Source organism: Phaseolus vulgaris, chromosome 4 (assembly GCF_051622355.1).
Source record: "Phaseolus vulgaris cultivar YP4 chromosome 4, ASM5162235v1, whole genome shotgun sequence".
Lineage (NCBI taxonomy): Eukaryota > Viridiplantae > Streptophyta > Magnoliopsida > Fabales > Fabaceae > Phaseolus > Phaseolus vulgaris.
The window spans coordinates 46,551,835-46,565,754 of record NC_143501.1 but is presented as its reverse complement, the minus strand read 5'-3'; the positions used below and the strand labels follow the sequence as shown (position 1 = coordinate 46,565,754).

Here is a 13,920-nt window from a genome sequence, read left to right as displayed (position 1 = left end):
GTGAGAATGAAATATTTTTAGTAATATAGAAAAGAACAACAACTTAGTTTGGAGTGTGGGTTAAGAAAACATTAGAGGTAAGAAAGAGATAAGTTTAGTATTTTGTGGTGGTGCAAATAGAAGAAAAGTCTCCTTTTGTCTTGCACAATGTGGATGACTTAGTCCTTCTTCATTCAATCTTTTTCAATTCTCATTCCTCCCCTTCATATACAAAGAATCCTATTATCTTCTCCTTTCTTGATTAGTAAAATTCAACTTTCAAGCTAGTAAAGGATAACATGGAGTATATTTAGGGAACCTAATTTTGGTATATTCTCCTCTCTCCAATCTCTATTGATTTTCTATGTAAAGTTCATGCATGCAAGGATTCTTTAATTTGAGTTTGATTTGGGAGGTATTGATGACTAATACATGATAAGAAGTTCTTTTGGTGGTTTTGATTTTTTTCTCTTTCAATTTTTTCTTCTATAAACTATAAGAAAGGATAAGTTAAGGTTAGTTTAACATCCCATTATATAATCTTAATAATAAATAAACATTGAAAGATAAAAATATATTTACACCAACATTCATTGAAAACTCTACTTGAATACCTAAACTTAGGAGTTTAAAAAATTATTAACTATTCATATAATATTTCAAATATTGAAATTATAAATTTTACTATATAACATTTATAATATAATATCCTAAATCAATCTATCTCATTGTCCTAAACTATCATTATTTACTAACGTGTTATAGCTTAAAAACATTGTAAGTTGCTAGAAAAATGATCAAGATATACATATTATTTAAATCAAATATGTAAATATTTTACAACATCATTCACAATAATATTAAATACATTCATTGTCCAAACAAAGATGATCACACTTAATTCTCAAGTTGGCAACTTTCAAACATAGTATGAATATTTTTCACTTTAGACTAATACTTAACTTATGATCAAAATATAGTATTAAAATCACAAATTTAATCTCAACTAACAAAGACGTAAAAGTAAGGTAATTTTTTGTTGAATTCATTTTACAAAATAACATACGAAAACCTTCATTGACTTTTCACTATCCAATACCTTTGTCTACATAATTAAGGTTATCAATAAAGTCTAGATATCTCATTCCTTTAATATTTGTTACTCAATTCAAGTAAGGTAAGAGTATCACCCACTTTACTAGCTTTCATATAATTATACCATGCATCCCATCTCAAAAATTTTCAAACACATTTAAAATCATTAACTACTCACAATTATACAAATATAACACATATTATAATAAACTAATGTAACAAAAACCACATGTTAAAATGATGTTCTCACTGGATACTTGAATAATATCACTCAAACAAGATGTTTTTGCTTAAGCAATATTAATAAAAAAATAAAGGTTGTTCTTTATATTCTCTTGCTTGAACGATGCGATAGAACCTATCACTTCAACAATGAGCTTTAAAGTTGTGAACCTTGCTTTAAAGTTGTGAACCTTGCACCCGATCTTCATCTAACTCGAGCAAGGTGCAAAAAACATCAATCAAGAAGCATGCCAAAACTATACCAACAACTTAACTTTTTGTTCCCAACATAATCAAACTTCACTTGTTTTTTCTCAACTTAAAAATGGCATAAGCTCACATTCGAATAAAAAGACATTTGCATCCAACGATACAAATTCAAAAAATAGTTGGGCATTGACTTTTGGGACTAAAATAGATGTAGAGTCAAAAAAGTAGGAATGAACTTATTAAGCACGAGATTATAAATCAACTTTCTAGATTTGATTGCATGCAAATACGAGAAACTCGTAAGGATACATGGTCACCTACATCAAAATTCTAAAGATCTCTTTCTCTAATTTGCATTTGATTTTTTCCTACTTTGATAAGTCTTCATTCAATTCTAGATCTATAGAATCTTTGGAATAGTCTATTGTAACGATTGTGGTCCCACAAAAAAATTTCCTAATCTTGATGTCATGATAAATGTGTTTTTCATTTTTTGCAATGTAAAGTCTCATAAGGTATCATCCTGATATTTGCCCTTATTATAAGTAAATTCTACTAATGAGAGATTGTATCCTAGTTTCTCAAATGCTCTAAACACGTGTCTTCAATATGTTTTCTAAAGACTAGATGATTTTATTTGATTGTCCATTTGTCTAAGGATGATAGGCTAAAATGAATCTCGGTCTTATCCCTAAGGCTTACTGTAAAGCCTGTTAGATCCTATAAGTGAACTTGTAAGGTTTATCTTGAACAAAAATAAGGTTATTCTAGTCGAGGTTAAGGTTATTCTAGATGGGAATAAGTTATCTTAGCTAGGAATAAGGTAATTTTGGCCAATTATAAGGTTATTCTGATCGGAGGTAAGGTTATTTTAATTGGGGACAAGGTTACTCTAGCTGAGAATATGTTTATTGTGGTCGTGGATAAGGTTATTCCAACTAGAGATAAAGTTATCTTGGTTGGAGATAAAGTAATTTAGGTTGGGGATAATGTTATTCTACACGGGGATAATCACATGTCTACTTGAATAATCTTTTCCATGCTTGAAATAACTTTATTTTCTACTATAATAATATTATCTCAAAATAGAGTAACATTACTCTTGTTCTTAATAATCTTATCCTTAACTACAATAATGTTATCATAAGCCAAGGTAATGTTATCCTTGTCCATGACAATCTTATATGGTTCAAAATAACTTCTTTATGGATGTAATAACCCTATCCCTAAAATAATTCCATCCCCAAAATAACCTTATTCAAAAAATAACTTTATCCTCATAATGATCTTATTCCTAAAATAACATAGTGCAATATTATTTTTCTTTTATGGGTGTGCAATAAAGAATAACTAGGATGATATTGTGACTCTAAGAGTTGTAGTATTCTAGGAATCCATTATGAAAAGGAGATATTATGACTTCATTGATGATTCTTGATAACATAGATTATATTATTAGATAGTTAAAAGTTGAATAAGGTTTGTACATTGTTACAAAGTAAATGAAACAAATCACTTAATATAGAAAGATGAAGATGAATTTTCATGATATTGGTAATAGGTGAGATATTAATATTAATCTAGATACAACATACTTAATTATAGTTAAAAAAACATAAAATATGATAAATTAATTTAAATAGTTAAGATAAAGTTGATGATTTCTATAATATTGAATGTAGTGTTCTAAAATTGTAATTTGATGTGTAATTTATATCATGTTGTGGTGTTGATTGTTTAAATTATTAAATATTCCTTATGAATATTATAACGGTTATGATTACACTTTAAATGAAATCAAATAATGTTATAGATAATATTATATATATATATATATATATATATATATAACTATAAAATCTCTATAAGTATAGTTAATATGTATTTTTGGGTGTTATCTATTTTTATTTTATTTTTTAAAATATTTGACAGTCATAAAATATTTAAAAGATAAAAATGTTTAAAAAATTGTATGAAACAAAAAAAATATCTTTTATATATTGTTGTTGTTATAGATAAAAGCTTAACAAATGTTTTTATTACTAGATTATACGATACGCATATTACACGCGATTCCATGATTACATATTTTCCATTTAATTCTTCAATTTTATAACATTATTGTCTCCCAAATTTTATAATAAGTCTTACTTTTTAACTCAATTTTATACTTCACCAAATATTATGAAGTATAAAAAAATTTAGGGTTTAGGGTTAATTTTTATACTTAAAAAAATTATATACAGTATTTACATTATCATCTTACAAATAATCTTAAATAATATTTTTGTTAATTTTTTTTTAAAAATATTTTAATTAATATTAAACTTTTATTAAGTTTGATACATTATTATATTTAAAAAATTATTTAGGATCTAAAATAAAAATATTCATAATTAAATCTTTAGCTTTTTATATTAAATATTTAAAATTGGTAAAGTTGTCACAAATTATTATTTTTAACCCGTTTCAAACTATCATAAACTAAATTTAAGGATACGTTTATAAAAAAATTACAGGAATAAAAATTCAAAATGCGGAGTTTAAGAACATATATAAATTGAAAATTACTAGAAAAAAAATTCAAAAACATATATATTAAAACCTTTTAGTAAGATAGTCCCTAAACTGTAATATTATATATATATATATATATATATATATATATATCATTTCAACAAAATAACGACAAAATATAATATATGTGAAGTTTCACCTTATTTTCTAGTAAAAAATTAATTACTCATTATATGTAGTTACGTTTTTATATATTATTTAATTTAGAAAAAAATTAATTACACTTTTATATATATATATATATATATATATAAGTGGTGATATGAAGGGGTTGAAATATTTATCTTATTAAAGTCGATATGAAATTGAGAGTTTTGATGTTGTTTTGGAGGATTTTTTTTCTTTTGTATACATATTTCATTTTTCAATTTTACTTTTATGATTTTAAACATGACAAATTTAAACTTGGAAAAAAAATTAGAAAACATTTTTTTTTTTAATTTTAAACTGGAAATTTGAATTTGAAAAAAATAACAATATATTCTCTTTTGTGTTACACATTTTTTTTTCATTTTTATTCTTTATGATTTTAAATATGATAAATTTAAATTTAAAAGTTTGAATTAAAAAAAAAACTAAAAAACAGAATTTTTGAATTTTACATTAAAAAAAGGGAATTTGAAGAAGGACTAGAAAACACAATGTTAGAATATAAAGGATGAAAAGAAGAATGAAAATATCATGTTGAAATTCTATGAATAAAAGTATTTCATTCTTTTTTATGTTTTCTTTTTCTTTTTTTTTTAATATGATAACATGTCATTTTTTTTATTATTAATTATATAATAGAGATCTTACTTTTTAATGAAGATTTAAACACAACACTAAAAAAATATTAGATAAAAACTAATATTAGATATCAAAATAATTAGTCATTATATTATCTAAATTATATATCATTTTATAAATTAAGGTGTCTAAAATAGTTTCTATTATTAATAAAGATGTATAAAGTAGTTTATTAATTGATATCCAATATCAGTTACTAAGTCTTAACTACAAACTACTTTGTATTTAAATAAATAAGTCTTTAGACGGTTAAAATTTTGATAATTAATTTCAATTTTAATTTAAAAATTACTTAATATATTTTATTAATTTATTAATAATATAAACTATTTAAATATCAATAATATTTTAATCTCTAAAATAGTATATATAATGATTAATTATTTTTTTATTTATAAATTAATTGTTATTTAATAACTTTCTTATAACCCAAAACATGTATGGTATTACCTGTATCTTTATTTTACAATCTATTAATAATTGACATTCTTCAAATTAAATTTGTAAACTAATAAAATATCTGGGACAATGACAATTACTCACATTAGTTAAGTTCTTGACAATAGTATAGTGATTTTAGGGTTTACATCATGATGATATGATGACAATGATATTTTTATTAATATAGATCGCATTCTCTAGGTTAGGTTTATTATTTGCATATTTATTATATATTAACTGAAAAATTATTCTAAATGTATAATATAATATAATAAATAATAATAATATTATTATATAAAAAAATAAAAAAAGGCGGAAACATATGTATGTGGTTTAGTTAGTATATATAATTTGAATTTCTTTTATTTTGTAACTAAAAACTAAAATATTAAAAACAAGGTTTCTTTAAGTAAATATTAGCAGTTAATATTTAATTTTATTAGCGCGTTTTGCGTTAAGATTTAAAGGAGTAATTAATTAAACCTATTTTAACAATAATAATAATAATATTAAATTGTATACGTGTTTTATAGTTTTAAACAAGTTTCCATTATTTAGTTTATAAATTGATAAATAAAGAAGAACAAAAATATGAATACGTATCCATTGGATGCAACTTGATGAGTCTCACTCCTCCCTCTTCCATGTCTCTCTCCTGTCGCACCCTTCCTTCATAGATCATAGCTAATAACAATACCTTCTCCTCCAACACACCACCAACTCCACCCCTCACGATCATGTGACTTCCTAAACTGTTTCAGAAACATCTTAGGAAAAATCCTTATTCCTTAACTTTTGTAAATACTCCAACACAGACACAAACATGTTGGTGTTTTGTGGGTGAAGAAAAGGTTGTTCAAAGACACACCTAGTGTGTGTTGTGTATAAGAAGTGAAAGAGACTGATTCTGGCACCCCAATTGAGCTCTTGAAGCAATGAAGGTATCCTCCCCCGGCGCCGCCGTGGAGAAGGTCGCCGGCGATGGCATCAAGGCGTGGAATTCCGGTGGAAGCCACCTTCTGGCCAGAAGGGTCATGCAGCTCATCATGGTGCTTGTTGGGTCTGCTGTGTTATGGATGTTTCTCTATAGCTCTGCTTCTCCCTTTGGATCTCCTACCCTCCTCTCACATTACTTCATGGATTACTCAGCAAAAGTTAGTCTCTTTCTCTCTCTCTCTCTCTATATCTATCTATCTCCTTTCTCTCTCTCTCTCTCTCTATATATATATATATATATATATATATATATATATCTATCTCCTTTCTCTCTCTATGTTTGTGTGCCAACTTGTGTTGTGCAATTGGGATTATTGGTGGTGGTGAAGGGAGGAGAATGAAAGGAGTGAATTTTGGGTGTTTTTTGGATTTTGATGTTTGTTGGTCTAGCAACCAATAAAAAAGTTGATTTTTTTAATTTTGGGTTTTGATGCTTTTCCAATTTATGCTGTTCAAGTTTGGTTTTTGATAGGGTTGATCAAACTTTTTGCTTGTGGGTCAATTTGGTTTATTCTTGAAGCCAAGGTTGAACAAAAAATTAAAAAAAAAAAAACATGCTTTATGAGTGCTTATGTTGTTATGGGGGTACTCACTATTTCATTCTTTTTGTTTCTTTCCCTTAAACTGCCATGGGTGGGCATCCAAAAGGGTAATTGATGAGTGAAAAGATAACCCTTTTTGTTAGTTTGGATTTGATGAAGTTCCAAAGCTAAAATGAACACGACATTTATGTATTATTATTACTTGAAAATTCCGAGATTCTTAGAAAGATGTACCAGAAAAAGATCATGGATTTATAACTGATGAGGAAAAAGGAGCCAACAAAAAAATGTGGCAGTGGTGTGCATGTGGGACCACTTCTAAAATATTACCGTTGCTGATTGGACATGCATTTTTTTCAGTGGACTCAATGCATAAATTTTTTTGATTTATGGTAAATTTTTGACACCATTTCATTTTGTGAGTTGAGAAGAAGATAAGTTTTCTCTCTCTCTTCTTTATGACCCTAATGGCCATTGAAGCAAGCTTATAGGGTAAAAAATTCCTACTCCCTATGCCTTTAATTTTCACAGCTATGCTTTTGAAATAAGAGGTGTTCTTGCAAATTGCAATTGTGAACTTGGTTACTTTTCTTTTTCTTGTTTTGGTTTTGGAATAGTTCTCTCCCTTTGGTTTGAGTGTTTGATGGTGTTTTAGCACAATTTCAAAAGTCAACTTCACACTTCAACATTGATGACATTAATTGATTAATTAATAATTTTTTGTGACTTGTTTCTTCTCTCTCTCTACAAGATATCTTTTGAAGAAAAAAAAACAGATATACTCATGGGGAATTTTGGTTCTATAATCTAATTCATAGGGCATAAAATAGTGCCAACTAATGCACATAAACAATCTGGGTTGGCTATGTTACTTCATTTCTACATTTTCTATTTTTTTGTTAAGAACTAGAGATAGTGATTGTCGTATTAATTTTGTTAAGGTAATATACATTTAGAAAATCATTAATTAAATGAACTTTTATGATAAAAAAAAAATTATTAAAAGAGCCAAAAACACTTGTAGTTTTGTGTAAGTAATTTGCTTGAGAAAAGATACTGTTGAAAAACAATAATTAAATTCAATTTTTAATAAATTTAAGGTTTAATTAAATTTTAAATTTTTTAGTTATGTACCTATTAAATTTCTGATCTCGAGTATTGAAAAAATAGTATTTTTAAATTGAGTATCAGTCATTTAATATAGAAAAACTAAATGACAGGTTTTTGAATACTTAATAGATTAAAAAACAATTAATATGTATTCAATTCAATAGTACGAATTTGTGTGTTCTACTTTTGATAATAAGCACCTTAAAGATTGTATTTAAAATTTTATGGTTTTTAATTTATTGATAATCAAACTTTTTCTTTTTACCTTACATAAAGATTAAAATATTTTAGTATTGAGACGGAACAAAACTCCCAAACAGATATATCATATATGAGATGGAAAGATTATATATATTAGTTAGACCTCATTTTAAGTATTTAAAAGTGATATTTTTATTAAAAATATTTATAAAAGATAAAATATAAAGTGAAACAAAGAAAATAAAATAAATAAATTGACATTTTGTATTATTAAAACCAGCCTTGATAATTGATTTTAACATTTAAATCTTAAAATTTCAGTAATTTTCTTTTTCATTTGATTCATTCATAAAGATTAAATATATTAACAGCTAAATTATTTTATATATCTTATATCCTGTTCCATTTGGTCATAAAGATATTTGAATTTTGAAATTGTATATTGAAAACAGATTATGGAATTTTTAATGACACTTTAGCCATTATAAAAATATTATTTTCTGTTGAAGAATTTATCCTAGCTTTATTATTTTTTAGTTAAAATTTTTAAACTAAGAAACTATATTTATATGATTTATCATAAAAAAAACACCTAGTTTATGGAAAGTCAGTTTTATAAGCAAATAATAAGAAATGTCCTTTGAAAGAAAATATCACCAAACTTGCATTAATATCTTTTTTGTTCAGTCTCAAAGAAGAGAATAAATTATTAATGGAAAACCATTGACAAACTTCAACTATATAAATTGACCTCTTGTTTTGTTATTTAAGCTAGCGACAACAGACTTCAATTTTCTTAATTATTAGCATTTTTTTAGTTAATTAGCATTTTCTAAGGTCACAATAATATACATGGTCTCAACATTGGTCTAGCATGTGCAACACAGTGTCACAGACATAACCAGCTGTTCACATGGTTGTCCCAATGAAGACTTATGGTTGACTATGCTAAGTTGTTCACATTCATGTTTCATCATATTATCATTCGTTTAGATTTAGATTAGAGAGATTAAATTGCAAATGTAATTTTCTCAAATAACTAAGAAATTTTCATCAGTTGTTAAAAATATCATATCAACTAGAGATGAAGACATTTCATAATATATAAGTGGATATAAACCTTATCTTATAAATATATTTCTCAATATGATTTCAGAGAGAGTTTGTTGACGTTATCTGATTACTTGTTATCAGACCATCCATAATATATAGTTTCACGTATAAATTTACCGGTATCGACGTAAAGAGTGTGTAGAAGTTCTTACATTGAAAATCCTAATTACATTTTTAGGTAAAAAGGCCATGAACCATGGTGGCAATAAACTATTGTTTCACTATTGATGTATAAGTGGGAAAGGAATAAAGGGTTGTGATCTTGTTTCAGATATTATTCTTTGTGGATGGCAAAATCTATTATGGTAGTGTGATAATTTCACACACTGAGCTACTCTTCTATAATTGCATATTGGTGTGAGGTTCGAGTTCACTGCAAATGTGGGATTTTTCCACAATTTTCACAAAATTGGCCATATGTGCCACTACTTCTGTGGTCATATGTGCAAAAGGAGGGGACCGTTTTGTTACTTTGATGTTTAGATGTTTTGTTTGTGTCCCTATTGGACATATGGTATATGGTATATTCACTTTCTATTTGTTGTCTTGCTTGTACATTTTGTCCACTTTTTTTTGAGTTTACTCATAAATGAATGTCAGATTATTGAACATCATGGACATTTTTTTTATGCCTCTGTTTTCTAGAAAGGGAATAGATTGTTTTATCTCTTTGACAAGCATATTCGAAACTAGTTGTTTAGCTTAGCTTTCACTTGTCTTATTATCCCTATTACGTGTTTGATGAAATTCTTCTGAAAATGTGAACTTTGGTTACCAAGTGTTTGATGAAGTCTTGGTTTTATGCATCAGGCGGAATACGATCCAAAGCTAAAGAGTGTCCTTAGAAACGCATCTATGAAGGATAATACAGTGATAATCACAACTTTAAATGATGCATGGGCAGAGCCAGGTTCCATATTTGATCTCTTTCTTGAGAGTTTTCGCCTAGGAAACCAAACAAAGAAGTTTTTGAAACACTTGGTGGTAATAACTTGGGACCAAAAGGCACATACTCGTTGCCTTGCTTTGCACAAGCATTGTTATCATCTTGAAACTAAAGGTGACAATTTCACCGGTGAAGCATTTTTCATGACCGCAGACTACCTAAACATGATGTGGAGAAGAATTGAATTCCTTGGTTCTGTTCTTGATATGGGGTACAACTTTGTGTTCACGGTATATATACATCTTTATTTGCAAAAGTAGCTTGTTAAAATCTTCACAATGCACACCACACAACTACAATCTATGAGGATTTAGTATGATAAAGTAAGACATGCACTAGCAATGTAAAGAAATTTTGCACTGTCAATCTATTAGAAATTGTCTGATATGTGTAAACCATAACTCTTTACATTGTCTATGCATAGAGATTAATCTCATCTAATGTCTTTGCAGGATACTGACATAATGTGGCTTAGAGACCCCTTCAAGAGATTTTACAAAGATGCAGATTTCCAGATAGCTTGTGATTTTTTCAATGGTGATTCCTATAACTTAGACAACTATCCAAATGGAGGGTTTAATTATGTGAAATCAAGTAGCCGAACTATTAGGTTCTACAAGTTCTGGTTCAACTCTAGGAGTGCCTACCCCAAGTTGCATGACCAGGATGTGCTCAACAAGATAAAAAAGTGTGCTTTCATTTCCAACATGAACCTGAAGATTAGGTTCCTTAGCACTGATTATTTTGGCGGCTTTTGTCAGCATGCAGAGGACTTCAACAAGGTCTCAACAATGCATGTCAATTGTTGTATTGGTTTAGAAAACAAAGTCAGTGATCTCAAAATTTTGCTTGAGGATTGGAAGAAGTATCTGGCATTGCCTGAAAATGAGAAAAAACAGTCTCATCCTTCTTGGAGTGTAAGCTGCAGGTAATGGAAATAACTTTGGTTCATTTTTTTCAATATTGATTTTATAGAGTAAATTTTTTAGAGAAAATAGTCTACAAAATTATTGTATGACGTATGTTGAAATTAGATATATGCAATTCCACTGAGATGAAGTCAAAAGCATATTAAGCGTGAGAAGAATCATAACTAAAATTGACTTTGGGAGTTGTTAGATAAGATGAAGTTACATATATATGACAGGTACAAATAAAAATTAGCAACATGTCAATTTATCTGATGAAACTTTTTAAAAAACTGTGTATATATAATGTTTTTCTGCCACAAATAGTGTAGTGGAGGCTTCAATATATGTTGCTATCATTGATTAATGGACATCACTTTCTGCCACTGTTTTGTATAATTTTTCACATTGTTAACATCATTCAGGACGTCCTTTGAACGTTCCAAAGAAAGGAATCAGAAGAAGAATAAAGGGAGAAAGTTGTGACAGACTTTGGCTGCAACTGTTTGATGCATGTAAAAAGAGGTATGTGAAATTTGTCTGTGTTTGTTTTTTAAATTTTTTACTGATAATTATTAAAGTATCATCACTTTGTTTTTACTTTATTTCTTGCTTTATAAATAAGAAATTTTTAGGAGGAAACATGTCAATTTTATAAATTATTGAAAAAAAAATTGCTAAAAAAAGTCTATATTTTCTCAGAACAAAGAAATAGGAATATCATGTGTGTTAATTTTGTTTGGATAATTTATTTTCGTCTGAACTCTAAACAGAACATAGAAGTAAATTATTATGAAAGTGAGTTGCAGTTAAGATATGAGTAAGTTATAAATTTACTTAAAAGATTTAATTGTAATATAAGAGCATGTTATATTTTTTTTTCTTATGGAATATTTTTGTACTGTTTTGGTTACATTTTTTAATTGGTTTTGAAGGTTGGAGAATGATTGAGTCAAATTTGGGATCACAGCAAAAGATTAAGGTTGCCAAATGCTACAAAAAAGAAATTTGTAGAACAGAAGTAGCAGTACATTACATTATTAAAGAGCAGGGAACATAGAAAACTTTTGTTTTGTTCAAGCTCTCAAATATAGAGATAAAATTTGCAATTGTTTTTTTAGTCAAATTTCCATTTCTTATTTAGTATACATTTTTTTCATTTTTCTTCTTCTAAAATTTACAGTTTACTTGAATATTCCTTTGATTGTAAAATTATATCTAGAGAAAACTAATTTCTTTTTTCAAAATCTTTTTTCCTACTATTCAGACTTATTTTTTCTTACTCAAATACCCCTTTTGTTATTTAATGGTGTTTCCAATGGAATCGATATTATAAAAGTTGAGAAAAGACCTGAAAAAAAAGAGAAATTTAAAAAGATTACGAGTTTTATAAATAAATTAAATAATTAGTATCTATGCATACTTAATTTATAAAAATATAAAACGAAATTCTCTCATAACCGTTTTCTAGTATACAATTATATCTACATAAAAATAACTTAATTTAATATATCAGTTTAATAAATTTTTTTAATTTTGTCCTTAAAAAATTAATAATTATCAATTTAATAACTTCTCCTCCCCTTTAAAATTAAAATAATCAGTTATAGTATTTGTTAAATAAGGTATTTTAAGTACTACTTTTTTTTTTCTTTTGATCTTTTGTGTATACACACCTATAGTACAGACACGAACACAAAAATACGTATAATATCTAAAATGTAAGACACAGGAACACAAATCTATATATTATATAATTATGAATTATATAAATTGACAATAAAAATTTATTTGCACAAGTATGTTCCAAATTATTTTTTGGAGAAAAAAATATTTTTCATGACTAGTTTAAAATTATTTATTTCTTATTTTTATAATCATAATAAAAATTTATACAATAAGTTTGAGTCTTTAAAAAATTAATGTATTTTTCCTTTTTAAAATTGTGTTAGAACTGTACTAGAATTGTTAGAAATCCAACTACGTGTCCTACAAGTGTCATACGAGTGTCGGTGTCCGATATGAGTATCCGACACCGACACATCATTTAATAAAAGTGTCTGAGCTTCATAGATACACACTTATATTCTCATTTTTTTTTCTTTACTTTTTTTACATCTGCAAAAACTATTTCTTTATTTAATTTAAATTCAATTTTTTTTTTAATATTTCTATCTTCTTTACATGTATTATATTTTTTTTATCTATATTATAATATTACATTATAAATTTATAATAATATTTAAAAAATACGAATTTATATATTTATGATAAAATTAAAAGACGCAGTCATACAGACGCCTTATCATTTGTTTATAAATAAATTTTTGACTTTATATATTTTTAAATTATATTTGCGGATAAAGTTAATTCTCACAAAATGAGAGTTATGTTACTTTTATTTTTATATGTAAGTTATTTAATTACAATAATTTCATTTATAGATTTTTATAATTTATATACCACTATCTTCCATATTTTTAAATAAAATAATTTTAAAATTGTAATATTTTAACTTATAATTTATTTTTTTTAATTTAATAAATCAATTTCAATATTTTACTTATAATATAAAAATTTAAAAAATCACAGACCAATCTATTCTCTTCCTCTTGTGTCCCAATAAACTAGAGAAGAGGAGTTAACATTATTTCAATCTTTGTACAATGCTATTTAAAATTTGTCTGTATAATACTTAGTTATGGTTAAGGTTGAAAACTCATATCCTAGGTATGTACAAGTATTCTACTTTTGTAAATGATGTAGGTATAATATTCAATATTCATTGATT

At 26.4% G+C, this 13,920-nt stretch overlaps 1 protein-coding gene across 1 annotated transcript; it reads left to right on the top strand.

The window, feature by feature from the left end:
- The first annotated feature begins 5,884 nt into the window (after positions 1-5,884).
- Positions 5,885-12,255, top strand: LOC137837862 (uncharacterized protein At4g15970-like). The gene is made up of 5 exons (XM_090301544.1): positions 5,885-6,467; positions 10,086-10,451; positions 10,674-11,149; positions 11,555-11,654; positions 12,065-12,255. The coding sequence occupies exons 1-4, from the start codon at positions 6,249-6,251 to the stop codon at positions 11,613-11,615; spliced, it is 1,122 nt and encodes a 373-aa protein (XP_090157670.1). The 5' UTR covers positions 5,885-6,248; the 3' UTR covers positions 11,616-11,654; positions 12,065-12,255.
- Positions 12,256-13,920: the final 1,665 nt, after the last annotated feature.

What these genes read in the sequence shown, in the direction of transcription:
- LOC137837862 (XM_090301544.1), top strand. Translation starts at nt 6,249, where the DNA reads ATGAAGGTATCCTCCCCCGGCGCCGCCGTGGAGAAGGTCGCCGGCGAT. An exon ending in TCATGGATTACTCAGCAAAA is followed by an intron (nt 6,468 to 10,085) that starts GTTAGTCTCTTT and finishes TTTATGCATCAG; the next exon opens with GCGGAATACGATCCAAAGCT. An exon ending in TCTTGGAGTGTAAGCTGCAG is followed by an intron (nt 11,150 to 11,554) that starts GTAATGGAAATA and finishes AACATCATTCAG; the next exon opens with GACGTCCTTTGAACGTTCCA.